Source organism: Phoxinus phoxinus (genome assembly GCF_949152265.1).
Source record: "Phoxinus phoxinus genome assembly, chromosome: 23".
In the NCBI taxonomy this organism is placed as follows: Eukaryota; Metazoa; Chordata; class Actinopteri; order Cypriniformes; family Leuciscidae; genus Phoxinus; species Phoxinus phoxinus.
The window spans coordinates 10,008,018-10,025,548 of NC_136898.1; the positions used below are offsets into that span (position 1 = coordinate 10,008,018).

At 43.5% G+C, this 17,531-nt stretch overlaps 1 protein-coding gene across 1 annotated transcript; it reads left to right on the forward strand.

Annotated features, from left to right (window-relative positions):
• Window positions 1–214: 214 nt before the first annotated feature.
• On the forward strand, window positions 215–6,829 carry mogat2 (monoacylglycerol O-acyltransferase 2; the record flags this gene model as incomplete). The annotated part of the gene is made up of 6 exons (XM_079600756.1): window positions 215–308; window positions 800–978; window positions 4,717–4,921; window positions 5,406–5,580; window positions 6,017–6,216; window positions 6,675–6,829. 6 exons carry the CDS (start codon window positions 215–217, stop codon window positions 6,827–6,829), a joined length of 1,008 nt encoding a protein of 335 aa, XP_079456882.1.
• Between the last annotated feature and the right edge of the window lie 10,702 nt (window positions 6,830–17,531).

The following is a 17,531-nucleotide window of genomic DNA, read 5'->3' on the forward strand; positions in this document are numbered from 1 at the left end:
TTTGCACAGCTCTTTGCCTCTGGGGTCAAAAGTCTCATTGGTGTAATATCAAGGTATTCTTGGGCGATAACCCTATCACTTTCCATGAATGATCAGATAAAGGAGGAGGGGAGCAGACCAAGACATGGTGTCAGACTTTGATCCCAGAGTGGAAATCCTAGCACTGTGCTGATCTCTCGGCCTCTCGCCGGCTCTTGTCGTCTCTGGTTTAGACATGAAGATTCATTTTGCTCCGGCTGATGTGCCTTTGGTTAGGAGGATCCAGACTGCTGTCGTTTTGCAATGGGTCTTCTCTTTCCTGGCCCTCGGTAAGTGCACATGCTTTCACTACTTTTATTTTTAGTGTCTTTGCAAAGCCATCAAGCATTGGCATCTAATGAGATCTAATCACAGTTCTGTATTCTGACATATATTGCAATAGGTCAATTCTTTTACTAAAGACAATTATATGGGGTATACTTAAGTTATCAATTATATATGAGATATTTGTGATTTGTCCAATGTCTCTAATGCCTTAAAAGGAATAAAAGCTGATAGCAGGAACATAACCTCATACAAAAGCCTCTTTCTTGAAAACACATCACTACGTTTGGAAAAAGCGGGGGAAATGTGTTTTAGCAAATGTATTTTGTTTGTGAGTGCTGTATGTGATTTTGCAGGCCTTGATCAAAGCACCAACAAAGTTCAAAACCTCCAGGTCAAAGTCTTCAGGTGGAAAGATCCCGATTGTAAATGTATGTGTGCTGATGCCTGTGCATTTGTGCGACCTGTGTGTTTATTTTATGTGTCATTTTTGCAGCCCCCTGCTGTATTGTACTGTTCCTCTTCCTGCTCTTCACTCGTTTCTGGCTCATCAGTGTGCTCTATGCCACCTGGTGGTTCATCGATTGGGACACGCCTTCAAAAGGAGGAAGAAAAGTGCCCTTTCTGTGCCGAATGCCCCTGTGGGAGCACATGAGAGACTATTTCCCCATAAAGGTGAGTGGGCGGAGTGAAGCATGCATAGCAAAGTGACATCTCTTGTTTGCTTTGACCTTTTAAATAGGATCAGAAACAGATTTTGTCACTTTTATGAACCGTGTCATACGAGCTACCTTAACCTGACCAGTCGATTCTGAGATTTAGGGTTTAAACTAGCCTATTTGCATAGTTTACAGAATGGCATTGTATGTCAAGTGTCTTCTTTGCTGTCAATCTTTTTGCAGTCTATCATATACAGAAATTAACATTAGTGTAATAGTGCTTCGACCAAATGAAACCAACACATTGTTATTGCTTTAGGGAGAAAAACAAGGCCAAACCATTTAAATGTACATATAAATGGTGATATCAGACTGAGATATCAATCTAGTACTGCCATCTAGTGTCTATTCACTGTCTGAAAACATATCATACTTAACATATAATGTTAAGTATGATTAATATACCCTCGGTTTCAAAGACAAGGCTTATAGTTCCAGACTAAATTGCATTATGTGAGCTGTTGTACAGCTTGTACTAAAATATCTTAAAATATGTCTGTGCTATTGTTTTGTCTCAAGACGCACACCAGTAATGTGTTTTTCTAAGACACGTTTAAAAAAGCTACTTAAATGTGCTAATTGTGCTACGACCTTATCCTGGCTTAATCTAAGCTCTGTCTGTGTCCTTTAAAAGAACACATAGCCTATTAAATATCTTAAAATCATATTTTGCATTGATTATCATTTAGATATGGCATTAGTAACTAGAAAACACTTCATCTATTGTTTATTGTAAAATGTTTGTCCAGGGTATCTGGCATCACCATACATTAATTGTTTTGTTTTTATTGTGGTAATATATCTTCTCAAAATATGATCATTGACATAATTATCAGATTGTTCTAATGATTTTAAAAGGGCACATTCTTTGAGTACTTACAAATTGCCATTGGCTTACAGAACATTACGTTTCATTCTAATCCTAAATGCATGGTGTGTTTAGATGGTGTACACACACACACACACACACACACACACACACACACACACACACACACACACACACACACACACACACACACGATGCATTAAACTGATCATATAATAATAAAAAAATGTTTCTTGAGCACAAAATCAGCATAATAGAATGATTTCTGAAGGATCGTCATGTGACACTGAAGACTGTAATGATGCTGAAAATTACGTGTTGCCATCACAGGAATAAATGACATTTTAAAATATAGCCTATTACAATGGAAAACAGATGTTTTAAATTGTAATAATAGTTTACAATATTACTGTTTTTACTGTATTTTTGATTAAATAAACGCAACCTTGGTGAGCATAAAAGTCTTTGTCCCACCCCAAACTGTTCAATAGTGTGCTTTCATGCAGCTGAGGTTATGTGGAGAAAATGTACAGTATACTGCGGATTTAATCTATAAAAATAACTTGCAAACTGTTTTGGAACAAAGTTTAAAACTAAACTGATAAGTGCTATTTTAATGCCAATCTCGCTATACTTTGTACTCTCGTCATTATGTTAAAAAGACCTTTGTTTTTCTCAACAGTGAGTGCATGGGGTACACCAAAACAGCACTGAATTGTTTAGTGTGTCAGAGAAATGTTATCACTCTGGTAATTAAACCCTTGATACACTAATGTCTCTTATCTGTGTATCTGTCCATAGTGACACTCTTTTACCTTTTGAACAACAGAGAAGGCATTGGCCTCAGAAGACACCATGTGTTCAGAGTAAATGAGTAACTGTAAACAATGTGAGGGGCTTTAAACCCCATTCAATAAAAGTGTCATGGCCATGATCTTGAAAGGATACAAAAATACCCATTTATACCCATCAAAACAACTTAACTTCAAAGGTTAATGAATGAATGTGATTAGATTTTGCTTAAAATGCTACCCATTTCTTTTTTTCTTTTAAGTTAGATATTGTTTCATTCGTTGTAACATAAGAGCTCAGCCATTTACTTACAATAGCGTTTGTCAATCGACTTTTTGTCAATTCACCATACATTCTGGGTTTATCCCAGGATTCAAAAGGAGACACAACATATGACTAAATGCGTCATTAGTATTAAAGAGCCCTTGCTGCTAAACAGAGCATTTGTATTCGGAGTGAATAATTGATTAAGATGAAACCTTGCTTCAAACCACCGGTACAAATTTTCCCTTATTTCCTCATTCAACCTTATGACTTTGAAAGCAGAGCTCAGGGATCTTGGAATAAGCAGACTTTTGCTTATGCAAGGTGGCATGGTGGGAATTGTGTTCTGAGTTATCAACAACCTACCTCCACAAGTGCAGCGTTGTTTCATTTTGGTGTCTTACAGTAATAATGGTGTGATAGGAATGGATTTGGTCTGTTTTCTCAAGGAACATCCTATGGCAGGATGCCAGCGTTGGTCCTAGAGAGCCCCTGTCCTGCAGAGTTTAACTCTAACCCTAATCTAACACACCCGCACAAGCTAATCAATATCTTCAGGATTTCTAATGCTACATGCAGGGGAGTTTTCTTTTATTTTGATCAAGGTTTGAAGCTAAACTGGACAGGACAGCGGCACTCCAGGAGCAAATTTTGTCAGCCCTATGGCGAAACTAGGCTACTGCATTATCAAACCAGGATTTAGAGACATCAATCGTTCATCAATCAAACACTTCTAACCTGAAAAGATGTTAGCTGTGCAATGGGACCTCTACTTTTTTATGACCATCCTTACAGCTTTCATCTGGTTAGTCTCTAGTAGCAGAAGAAATGTGAAATTGTAATTTTGAATCTGATTTTTTTTTTAGTTGTAAATAAAACATAATTATCAAAGTATTCTTTGTAAAATGTAGCAATTTCTGAGTGAAAATAGTTTCCTTGGGGTTTTGTCAAGTAAATCCTACATAATTTTTTTCTTCTTCAGTGTGTAATAAGCAGGATAATGTTCAGCCAGCTGGTCATTAGCAGTAAAAAAAACACATAACAAATTGCCTGTGTGAGGGAGAACATTGCCAGTCTTCGTTCTTAGTAAACAGTAGTTAGTGGAACAGTATTTCCTTAATAATTAACCCATCTACAGTAGACAGACCATTGGCAATCATGTTGATCCCTAAACAAAGTGGCTGATCCAGTGACAAATAGGCATTCATTTACCTATAATTATTATTTTGCCAATAATGACCAGCTGGCTAGTATTGTTGCAATACTATGATGAACTTATATTTTTCATATTCATGAAATGACATGAATGCACCACCATTCTCGCAGTTGCAGCTCTTGCTTTTGGTGGATGTTAAGGGTGAAATGGATATTGATCCCCGAAAGTTTTTGAAAACGTGTTTCACACTGCACTCACTTCCACTTTTTCTTAGAGAGCAACATTTTTTGTTTTGGAAAAACTTTGTTGGTGATTCTGGTTCTGGTTCTTAGAAATTCCTGTTTTTGTTCATGTCAATCCAAATAACCCACCTCAAACACAAACCAATTCAGTCTGTTTGATTATTAATGTTCTGTGTTGTTGTTACTTTTAGAATTGTGTTGTACTGTACCTTGCAGTTTGGTGATTGGTATAAGGTATTAGCAGATCCTAGATCAGTGTGAAAGGTCATAGAAAATGCAGGAGGCACATGATCAGCACATGATCACTGACCTTTAACAGCTGCCCTTTTAAGAAATGCCTGAAACATTATGAAATGTATTCACATTCTTCCAAATCCTTCAGTTGTTTAAATGACTTTATCTCTTTATTAGCTGGTGAAGACAGCTGATCTGGACCCTAGGAAGAACTATGTACTGGGTTTCCATCCTCATGGTATACTTGTGGCTGGTGCATTTGCAAATTTCTGCACAGAGGCAACCGGTTTCAGAAAACTCTTCCCTGGGCTGAAGAGCAACCTTCTAATGCTGCCTCTCTGGTTCAGAGCCCCCTTCTTCAGAGACTACATAATGTCTGCTGGTCAGTAGTTTCCCTGATCACAAAATACTGGAAAACTGTAAAAATGTATATTTATTAATATGCAATAAACAAACTTTATCATAGAAACCACACTCTTAGAAAAAAGGGTTCTTGGCTAAATTTAAAAGAACCCTTTATTGCCATTGTTTTTTTTTTGTAGTAAAGTTTGTTTACGAGCTGTTTAATTCATAACATTTGATCAAAATCAAAACAATGAAACCTAAATGAAATAAAACTGAAACTATAAAATTATATCATGATGGGAACCTCTAAAAGGTTTTATATAGTGCCTGACAGAACCATTTAAGCTTCATTTAAGAGTGAATCTGTAAGATGTAAAGTGCACCACCATATTCATGTTGTTATATTTTGAAGATGAAATATGTTTTACTAATTGCATGGGAAAATGTGTATTTATAATTTTTTTATTTATTTAATTTTTTATAACCAGCTGTTGTAACTTTTATGTGTGTGTGTATTCTAGGCCTGGTTCCATCGGACAAGGAGAGTGCCAGCTATCTGCTCCGGCGGAAGGACGGTGGGAACGCTGTGGTCATTGCAGTTGGCGGTGCTCCTGAGGCTTTGGATTCCCACCCTGGGGAACACATTGTTCACCTAGCCAATAAGAAGGGCTTCATTAAGCTTGCGATAGAGCATGGGTAAGCAGCAGTTAATAGCATAAGAGGCTATCGCAGCCTCTTGTTTTATTTGTGCCAGTTATTCATCGCCAGATAGTTCTCTTGAGCAACAGTCGTTTCTGAAACACAAGCTTGTGCAACTTGCAGTTGCAAATAATAGCGCTGAATTTATGAATAACTCTGTGATCCATGGTAAAGAGTTTGATTAAGAAATGTTACATGGTATAAAAGAGTAAAGAACAAATTTAATTTATACTTTTATAACTACTTTACGCTTCTCTCTGGAATACCTGATTTTGATTGGTCAATCGCAGCATTCCGCTGTCAGATCTTTTTAATATTTAACATTTTCATTTCTTGTTAGGGTTTGTTCTGTGATAATGATTGCATACATTATCTCTTATTTGCTCACAAAGAATTTAGTTTAAAATGTATATTTTTTTCATATCTCCTCCAGTGCAGATTTGGTTCCTATATATTCGTTTGGAGAGAACGAGCTATTTGACCAGGTGCAGAACCCTCGTGGCACCTGGCTGCGATATATTCAAGAGCGTCTGCAACGCATGATGGGCATTTCTCTACCCCTCTTCCATGCACGAGGTGTCTTCCAGTACAGCTTCGGCGTATTACCCTACAGGAAGCCCATCAACACTGTTGGTAAGTGCAATCAAGTATTAGTCAAATATTATCAATATCAGGTCAAGGGTCAGGTGCAAATCACATCCAATGTCTGTGCTAATATAATTTTGTAGCCTGAACAGATGCAATGATCTCTGTCACATTTGTTAGCCATTTATTTGTTGTATTGTACCAATGCACAAGTCTTATCTGTTACCACTTTTAGCCTACTGTAGCAGGTCCAGACCGTTGCAAAAGCTGATATTTGCTTTATAGCAACCCTTGAGAAATTTCATATCAGCAAAAGATCTATCTATCTATCCATCCATCCATCCATCCATCCATCCATCCATCCATCCATCCATCCATCCATCCATCCATCCATCCATCCATCCATCCATCCATCCATCCATCCATACATCCATACATCCATACATCAAATCACCTCACCTTTGTTTGTCATTTATGAAGCTAACATATGAATTGTCTTCTCCAAGTGGGTAGGCCAATCCCAGTAGAGAAGAACGAGAAACCAACAGCTGAAGAACTGGATGTGTTTCACCAGCGCTATATGGATGAACTCACCCGCCTGTTCGAGGAACACAAAGGAAATTATGGAGTACCTGAAGACACTTACCTGCTGTTCCAGTGAACGATTATGTGTGTGTGTGTGTGTGTGTGTGTGTGTGTGTGTGTGTGAGAGGTACAGAAAGTATATATGTGTGGTTTAGTTTCAGTGGTGTGTTGTCAGCATTTAAAACATAGCTGTTTTGCTATATAATACCAATTGTTGAAAAAAAATATCAGCATTCTATTTTCCTGATAAATGACAACATTATAGTTATAATCAATTGGCTGTGCTTTAATTTGTAATTTACAGATGTTAAACACTGCACAAATCGTTTTTTTTTCTCGTGTAAATTCAAATTGACATGCTTCATGTTTATTTTTTCTCATTCGCTTTGGCACATTTTTCGAAACAGTCTTAACATTCTCTAAAACTGTAAGTGCAGTTATCACAACTGTTTGCTGGATCATCAGAACTCTATTGCATATCTGAAAATGTAACTGTTTCAGTTTATATGTAACACATTTCTACAAAATGTACTGTATAAATACAAATGTATTACTAGTTGCCGCTGTTTAGGGTTGTGATGTTCCTCCATGTTTTAAAATGGTGGTGATTGTGCTGGGCGAACTCATATGCTTCCAAATTTGATTGGCAGGATTGTGATTCCTATTTCATTACAACAGCAGGCCATTTGCTAATTTAGATGATATTACAAACAGTCCATGTCATAGGTTTTTATGGAATATACGTGCATATGAGTCTGTTTAAATGACTACTGACACAGAGCCACTAAAGTTTCTCCACTGAATCTCAAACCACGGTTGCATCTCTCAGGAGGATTGCAGTGTAAATGTCTCTGGCCATTACAACATGTAAGACAAAGTTACGATGGAACTCATTCATCTGATTATGTAAAATATGAAAGTCTTGACATCAGAGAGATAGATAGACAAATGCATCCCTGTCCCATGAGACTACTTGTGTCCTCCGGGATGATTTGGGTCTGAGCTTGCACCACGCATTGGTCTGTCCTGTTTCACAATGCTGGTTTAGAGAAGACTTGGTCATGCCAAAACATTTCTTCACAACCAGGTTGACTACACACGCAATGACCACAGGGTGACCAGATGTCCATGCCGATTAAATCAGTCTTTGAACATTGCATTTGGACAGAGAGACATTTACATGCACAAGAAACAGTGCCAGAGACAGGCATCACATTTGAAGGTCAGCATTGGACAATTGCTGTTAGGAAGAAATGGAAGACATTGAAGTCATTAAACTGGCCGGTTGCTATGTCATTGGTTCAAATATAGTGCAAATATGAAATGCATGAGAACATTGGGTCGAAGGTAAACCCTTGATGTGACTCTGCAGTTGGTTATAGCAGTACAGAATAAAATAGGTCTCATTTGTGAATGGTGGGTTTAGGGGGGAGGTAAGGGGGTGTTTCACTAACCTGGAAACTTTGGCTCTTGCACTAGCAGCTAGATTGACAAATTGGACATGCACTGAATAACCTCTCAATATGATAACACCCTGAGGAGCTATTTACGATGCCTGAAGGTACAAACGGCCTAAATTCAAATGGCATGGGGCAATGTTTTTATGGGAATTAAGGCTTTCACAAAAGTCAAATACAAGAATACAAGTTAAAAAAAAATGTTTAAGTGTATGTGTGCTTTTTGTTGGTTTTAACCTAATTCATAATTCCAAAAATAAAGAAGATCTAGATTTCTTCTTCCACTCTAACGCCCCGTGGGCGGGGCCTAGAGCTACGTCATTATATTAAAACGTATTTTTTTTATGTTTCTGGAGATACTATCACCCCATATATAGTATCATTTAAAATCTTAAAATCTCATCTTTACACAGAATATAATAACATTTGTCTGAACACAAATAATTAATATAAAGCTTTAAAAAACAATCGTCACAAAATAGCTCCTCCCTCAAAATGGCGATGCAGAAATGTAAACATGAAATGTATTTTTTACCTATTTCACAAAAAAGAAAAGTCATACATTAAAATAAAGCTCTCATTCCCAGGAATGTGACTGTGTAGTTTGTTTTATTGTTTTAACATCATAGTTCAAATTATCTTCAAAAGTATCGCGCAGTAAAATATGCTTTCTGTGAAAAAACAGTAGGCCTGTTATTTTATTAATAGCAAGGAAAAGACGGAAAGTCTCATAAAATAAATAAATAAATAAATAAGCCTAGATTTTACAGTGGATGCGAAAGCGTCTTGAATTGCTCCCACATCATATTGTAAACCGCATTTATGACAAAGAACTACACAGATGCAGATATCACAACAATCTATCAATGAATGCACAAAAGTTGTCCTCTGCTTTTGACACTGGTGCTGCGCTACTATAGCCTGGGAAAACCCAGACCACTTCGGCAAATTTAGATTTGCTCTGCAAGTGGGTCTGGCAAAGAGCCCATTGAAACCCATTTCCAATCCGTTGAAATCGCGGCACCAATCAGAAACGTTGGGGCGGGCTTTACACGATGACGACAGAGCAGAGACGGTGACGCAGATTTTGTACATTACAAAGATGGATGCCGCCGTGGAACATCACAACATCACTCGTTCGAATCAGCTATCGCGTCTGTTTCAAGCGATTTAAAATTGTCATTTTCGTTAACACTAACAGAGAATTGCTGAGAGTCTCGAGATGTTTCTCCGTCGCTCTGCATACGTCATGACATTCATCGATCTGATTGGTTTTAGATCTATCCGACGTCCGTTGGTGACGCCCCTGTGGAAATGAATTGTCTATGGAGCTTTGCCAGACCCTAACTCAGTCACAACTGAGAGTGGTCTGGGTTTTCCCGGGCTAGCGCTACTACGGATTGAAGAATATGTTGAATTACGCAGACTAAAATACGGCGAGGAGCCGAAGCCTGCCGCTGGTTTCATATGAGTTTTAAGTCAATCATACGAGTTAATCGTAATTTTTAAGGGAGGCTGGAGGGAAATTTAGGGGGGGCTAAAATTGGGCCTAGTGACGAGCATGATTCAAAATATACAAAAAATTGCCAAAAATAGCTAAATATTATCGAAATATTCATATATAAATGTACTAATGTAGGCTACTTGTGTTTGTGTGTATATTGCGAAATAATTCAAAACCATTATAACAATTTTACATATAACGCAATTTTGGTTTTTACCATTATGTCATCACCGAGGCTCCATTGGTAATCTATCCAGTGGTCTAATAGCAGAGACAGTTGCTCTCAATGAAAGCATTTTGCTAGGTATCTGCATTATAAAGACAGTAGGCTACCTTGCATCAATTAAGTGTGCCAGGGTGTGGAGGTGTGTATGTCAACAAACACGTGGTATTTTTGAGACACTGTGGAATTCAAGTATTTTAAGCCTATTATGATCCTCATTTTGGTGTTCAAGATAAACAGTTATGTAACATCAGGTTAGAGTTCCTATAGAGTTATTTTTCTAACATGAGTCACCCATACTCATGAATGGTGAAAAAAATAGTTTTTTTAATGGTGAATTCTTTTTTTTTGTCAGTAAATGTGATGCGATTTTTTAATAATAAGGATTTTCTTGCTTAATCAAAATCTTGATGTGGGATGTGTGCTATCTTGATATGAAAATCTGATATTTTTAGAACAAAAGAGCAAAGTACAAGAAGACCAGAGGCTTAGTATGCTTTTTATCATTTCAACAACACCTTATCTGCACTTGACACCAGTAAATTAATGCATGTACCGGTAGTGTGGATGACCATTATTGCAAAGGACAAAAACACGCTGCTGATGAAGTAAACCATAAAATTAAGAAGAAAAACAACACAGACGCTGCAAAAACATTCTCCCCATATCTCTTTGACCTTCAGATTATAATATGAGACATATATGTCACTTTCGAAGCCTTTACTGTAATCTGTAAATCAGTACATGAATGAAGTCCAACAAATTAGGATTTGTCTAATACTGTATAGACCAAGGTTCAAAGACCAGCTAAATCAGCCAAATGGACCTTTGATATTGATACTGTTACTGTACAAATTTGCAGTCTAGACTAAATGTATTTCCTCATCCAAGTTGGGTGATTATTGGCACTCAGTAAAAATGGTCATTATCAGTTTACCTTCTGTGACATCTGGTATCAAACTCATAGTTCAATATTGTAAAATATGATGAACTATATCTAGAAAAATAATTATTTCATATAGACTTCAATATTTTTTAAAAACCCAAGCTGCTCAAATTTATAATTTAAACAACTGTAATATGTGAAAATGTTTACAAAAAATTACAATACATCACTGACTAAACTGACACTATCAACTTAATGTCAATAATGAATGTTAATAATTTAAACATGATTCTTATTAAATGGGTATTCTTTTGAATACATGAAAGATTTGCAAATAATAATATAGGCTATTGTTTAATATTATATAAGGCATTGCATGAATTACACCAAAAATCACATTTTTAAATTTAAAGCACTTGATAATTTGTTTGAGTAGTTGAAGATCAGATAGCATTAAAGGTGAGGGTTTTCTCTGCCATCTGAGTGGTGGCCAAGTCTGTGAGAGGAACAGGCCAATGAAGGTCCCTGGCAGTAGCAACACTGGCCTTGGTATTGTGAAAAAGGAAAAGTGGAACATTATGAAACGTACTCGGTTACTAACGTAACCTCGGTTCTCTCTAGGAGAGGGAACGAGTACTGCGTCGAAGAACGCTACGGGAAAGATATTTCTTTGTCGAGATTGAAGCCAAAAATTAATCCTTAATTTTGTAATATTGTAAAACGCTTTTCTGAAGCATACAACCTAGGCGGAGCAATACAGCTCACCCATTGGCTGCTCTGCCAGAAAAGCACAGCCTATGCGAGGCCAGGACGCTGACCAATGAGGACGCTTCGCGCCCTTCTGCGTCACCTCCCGCCCAAACAGGCGTGGCCTAGGCCTATAAATACGAGCATAGCTGTCTAACACGCCGATTTTCGTCAATGAAGCGACGCAGCGTGGACACGCACGGCATGAGACGCAGTACTCGTTCCCTCTCCTAGAGAGAACCGAGGTTACGTTAGTAACCGAGTACGTTCTCTTACGTAGAGTTCTCTCGTACTGCGTCGAAGAACGCTACGGGAACCCTATGCAAACCGCCGTGCGTGTTCTTGGATCGACACAGACACCTAAGGGCGCGCGCGCCCTGGTATACAAGCGCCTACCCCAAGAAGTATAAGGAGAGCGGCTAAAATAGCATCATCCCTTATAGTAGTGCCTCTTAAGGCATAATAGCATATATATGTAAATATAGATATATATGAGGGGTAATAGCATGCTCATGGGACACATTGTCAGTGAGTGATGCTTAAACATTGAAGTGACCTGGGCCGCAGCGCGGGGCAGGAGCACTTATACATATTAGACATTGAAGTGACCTGGGCCGCAGCGCGGGGCAGGAGCACTTGTACATATTACCATTGAAGTGACCTGGGCCGCAGTGCGGGGCAGGAACACTTATACATAGTCTTCTAGACCGAGAGCAGTTTAGCCTGCAACGCAGGAACCTCTAGGTTATAGAACCTAATAAATGTAGACGGGGAGGCCCAGCCTGCCGCCATACAGATATCTTGTAACGAGATTCCGCTATACCAAGCCCATGAAGAGGCCATGCCTCTCGTGGAATGTGCTCTGATGCCCAAAGGGCATTCCAAGCCTCTAGATGCGTAGGCTAGCGCAATGGCGTCCACTACCCATCGAGACAGACTCTGTTTCGTTGCGGCTCGTCCCTTGGAGCGCCCGCTGAACGAAACGAAGAGCTGCTCCGTCTGTCGAAAAACAGCGGAGCGGGACACGTAAGCTCTTAATGCCCTGACCGGGCAAAGGGAGCTATTTCCGTCCTCTGAGGCCGGCAGGGCCGACAGGGAGATGACCTGAGCCCTGAACGGTGTGTTGAGGGACTTAGGCACGTACCCATGCTTCGGTTTCAATACGACTATAGAGTCGTTTGGCCCGAACTCCATACAAGAAGCTCTCACTGAGAGCGCTTGCAAGTCTCCCACACGCTTCACTGAAGCGAGAGCCAAAAGAAACACGGTCTTGAGAGACAGGTGTTTCATGTCAACTGAGTGAATAGGCTCGAAAGGGGCCCCTTTTATAGCGTTCAACACTGTAGAAAGGTCCCAAACGGGGACTGAAGGAGGCCTTGGAGGGTTTAACCTCCTGGCGCCTCTCAGGAAGCGGACCACCAGGTCGTTCCTGCCTAGTGAACGGCCAAGCGTTGGATTAACGAACGCTGATATGGCAGCCACATAGACTTTGAGCGTGGATGGGGTTCTTCCCTTATCCAATAGCTCTTGCAAGAAGGAGAGAATCTCCGGTTCTCCACACTGAAGTGGTGACAGACCTTGATCTGAACACCATCCAGAGAACACCGACCATTTGGAAGCGTAGAGCCGTCTAGTAGACGGAGCCCTAGCTTGTTCGATCGTGTCTAACACTCCTCTTGGGAGGTTAGCGGGTACCCGTTTATGGCCCATACGTGTAGGGACCAAAGCTCGGGGTGAGGATGCAGAATCGAGCCCTTGGCCTGTGAGAGGAGGTCTCTCCTCACTGGTATCGGCCACGGGGCAGTACTTTTCAGTCGCATCAAAGCTGGGAACCAGGTCTGATTCGTCCAGAATGGAGCAACTAGCAGTACTGAGCATCCGCTCTCCCTGATACGCTCCAGCACTTGAGGCAGGAGTGAGACAGGAGGAAAAGCATAGAGCGGGCGGCGGGGCCAGACTCTGGCCAGCGCGTTCGTGCTCTTCGAAAAGAATTCTGGGCAATGAGCGTTTTCCTGGTTTGCAAACAGGTCTATTTCCGCTCTGCCGAACGTTTTCCACAGCAGACGCACTGTCTGTGTGTGTAGGGACCACTCTCCCGTGGGAACGTTGTTCCGTGAGAGTCTGTCCGGGCCTACGTTCAAGTGGCCTGGCACGTGCATTGCTCTTAACGAGCGCAGGTTGTGCTGGGCCCACACCAGTATGCGTTCCGCTAACCTGAATAGGTTCCGGGATCTCACGCCACCCTGGCGGTTTATGTAGGCTACTACCGACATGTTGTCCGAGCGGACCAGGACGTGGTGTCCTTTTATCCGGGGACAGAAGCGCCTCAGCGCAAAGTCCACTGCCATCATTTCCAGGCAGTTTATGTGCGGTAGTTCGGCTCGCTCTGACCACTGGCCAAAGAGCGGACTGCCGTCGAGCAGTGCTCCCCAGCCTGAGGTGGACGCGTCCGTGGACACCACCTTCAGGCTCGAGGAAGTCCCCAGGCTTACACCTGACCGGTACCAGTCTGACGCTCTCCATGGTGTCAGGGCTGAAATGCATTCCTGAGTGACCTTGAGGCGATAGCGACCGTGTAGCCATGCTCGGCGCGGTACGCGCGCTCTCAACCAGAACTGTAGTGGGCGCATGCGCAGCAGGCCCAACTGCAGCACTGTTGAGGCTGAGGCCATGAGGCCCAGCATTTTCTGAAATCTCCTGAGTGGCACTATGTGGCCGCTGAGGAAGGATTTCGCCATTTGCAGGGTATTTCGCCTGCGCTGTGATGACAGCTGTGCTGTCATAGACAGTGAGTTCAGATCCAGTCCTAAAAAGGAGATCCTTTGACTGGGAAACAGTGAACTTTTCTCCCAATTGACTCTCAGACCTAAGCACTCGAGGTGATCGAGTATTAGTGTCTTGTGGTGAGCGAGTTCTGACGGCGATTGAGCCAGAATTAGCCAATCGTCCAAATAGTTCAGAATTCGAACGCCCCGGAGTCTCAGGGGTGCCAGCGCCGCGTCCATGCACACTGTAAATGTACGAGGTGCTAGGGATAGGCCGAATGGCAGGACTGTGTACTGATATGCCCGGCCCTCGAAGGCGAATCTCAAAAATCGCCTGTGACGTGACGCAATTTGTATGTGAAAATACGCGTCTTTCAGATCTATTGCCATAAACCAGTCTCCTCGGCGAATTTGCGCGAGGATACTTCTGGTCGTGAGCATTCTGAACTTCCGCTTTGCAAGCGTTTTGTTCAGACGCCTTAGATCTAAAATGGGTCTGAGACCCCCGTCTTTCTTCGGTACCAGGAAATATCTGCTGTACAGGCCCCCTTCGCTCTGAGCTTGAGATAAAGGCTCTATGGCCCCTTTGCTCAATAGCTTCGCTATTTCGGCTCGAAGTAGATGTGCTACTTCTGTTTTTACCGTGGTTTCGACTTTTCCCGTGAAACGGGGAGGGCGTCGATAAAACTGTAGCGAATAGCCTCTTTTTATAGTCTCTAGCACCCATTCTGAAACCCCGGGTAGTCCTTCCCATGCATCTGCACGTGTGACTAGGGGTTGAATGTAATCTGGGCTCTGGTCGCGAAATGGCGGCGACACGAGAGCAACCATGTGCTGTGACATGGACGCCGTGGCGTCTGAGGCGGGGGACATGTTTAACACAGTATGCGTCCCGCGCGCGCTCGACTCTCTGAGTTGAGAGAGAGCACGCGGGGCGAGCCCTACGGGGCTCGTTATGTTTGTGAATAAACGTGGGCGCTTGGTGGCGGGCACATTTATAACACCGGGGACACTGTGTTTGTGTACTGACTGACCGTTCGTTAGTTTCGTTTTTACAGAAACCGCGGAACGTGCAGTGTGTAGTGGTTGTGGGCACTGGACAGTGGGCACGCTCACTACACGTAAAGCACAATCGGTGTGAGACGATTTTATGTGTGCAAACCCTGTGTTGAACGGGGCTGTGCTTGTGTGAATGAATGGGCACTGGGTGGGCATTGCAGTTACACACATTACACCATCGGCCTTGGCCGGAACACCAGAAATTAAACTCTTTTTTAGATTTATCTGGGTCGCCGTGAAAACGGCGTTTGTGTGCAGGCAAACGGGCTTTACGGCCGGTTTGTTGGCTGCTGAGTACACTGGTACAAACACGGAACTTAGGGCTGTACAAGCGGGAATCTTTGGTGGAAGTCCGGCCGCAGCGGGACCCGAACAACGTCTTTTTCCTAGCAGGGCTAGGATGGCGCCGAGGCCTCGGGCTTGATTGAGATCTTGGGCCGAGGACCACGCGGTGGCGGGCGGCGTCCGGCGGAGCGAGACCGTGGTCTCTCTCGGGCCTGTTGCTGCTGGGCCGGCGCGGCGGGCGCGGGGCGCTGCTGAGTTCGGGCAGGCGGCTGTTTAGGGCGGCCTGTTGCGGAACTGGAGCGCTTTGGCAGGAAATGTCTCATGGCCTGCGAAGTTTTCTGTACCTCGGCGAATCGGTCCGCGAAGTCCTTCACGGAGGATCCGAAGAGGCCAGCCGGTGAAATGGGGGCGTCGAGAAACGCAGAGCGCTCGGATTCCGCCATTTCAGAGAGAGTCAGCCATAAATGTCTCTCAGAAACAGTAGCTGTGGCCATAATCCTGCCGATGGCGTGTGCGGCGGACTTTGTAGCGCGAAGAGCTAGGTCTGTGGCGCTACGCAAGTCCGGAACACTGATCGCGCCCGGGCCTTCCTCGTCTAGCTTGCAGAGGAGGTTGGCCTGGTGGATTTGAAGCACCGCCATGGTGTGCAGCGCCGATGCAGCTTGTCCGGCGGCGGAATACACGCGACCGTTCAGAGCTGAAGACGTGCGGCAAGCTTTGGATGGTAGGACTCCCTTAGCCCGCCGTCCCGCAGAGGGTGGGCAAAGGTGAGTCGCTACCGCCTCCTCGACCGGAGGGAGAGCGTGGTAGCCTCTGTCTCGAGCACCGTCCACTACGGAGAATGCTGGCGAGGCAGAAGTACGTACTCTGGCTGAAAATGGCGCCTTCCATGATTTCGCTACCTCTTCGTGAAGCTCAGGAAGAAACGGTGCGTGTCTGGAGGGGGGCGCAGCGCGGTGTCCAGAGAGGAAGCGTCCATCCAGCCGGTTGAGTGCAGGTTGTTCGGGCGTCGACCAATCGAGGCCGAGGCTCGACACGGCCTGTGTGAGCAGACGCATCAGTTCCGCCTCGATGCTGATCTTCCCTCCTCTGCGCTCTCGAACAGCGGGGGAGGGGAGGTCCACAGAGCTCGCCCAACCCTCGCTCTCCGAAGCGAGAAGCGAACAGCAATCATCATCTCCCTCTGATACAGCTTGCTGGTCGTCATCCATAACGGACAAAGCGGCGTGCTGCGGCTGTTGTCCGTCGGTGAGCGACTCGAGCGAGACGTTGAGAGGAGCTAGCGGCGGCGGCGAGCTCCTCGTGGAGGGAGGTTCCGGGACCCGCTGAGCACGGCGCTTTTTACGGCGCGGCGCTACAGGGGGCCGCGCCGCCATCACCGAGAGCGATAGCTGCATGTTCCTCGCCCAAGCAGGAAACACATAACTCGTGGTGGTCCCCGTCGATGAGCGCGGCTCGGCAGGAGCCGCAGGAAAAGCGAGACATCTTTATAAAGACGCTCGTGCTCTTTTGTGAGGAAAAAGCGTGTGACGCGGTAGGCGAAGACACACACAAAACACACACAAAACTGAAAGGATATATCCACGCCGGAGAAGCGCAGCAGGGAACGGCGGCTGAAGGCGGCGAAGACCAGCGGCTTCAGGTAAGGGCTCGTCCTGCTGAGGTGCTTGTATCCAAACGGCTGTGGCGGCTCGAATCAATCCAGCGATGCGTGCAGCTTCGTTGAATTTAAGAAAATCGGCGTGTTAGACAGCTATGCTCGTATTTATAGGCCTAGGCCACGCCTGTTTGGGCGGGAGGTGACGCAGAAGGGCGCGAAGCGTCCTCATTGGTCAGCGTCCTGGCCTCGCAT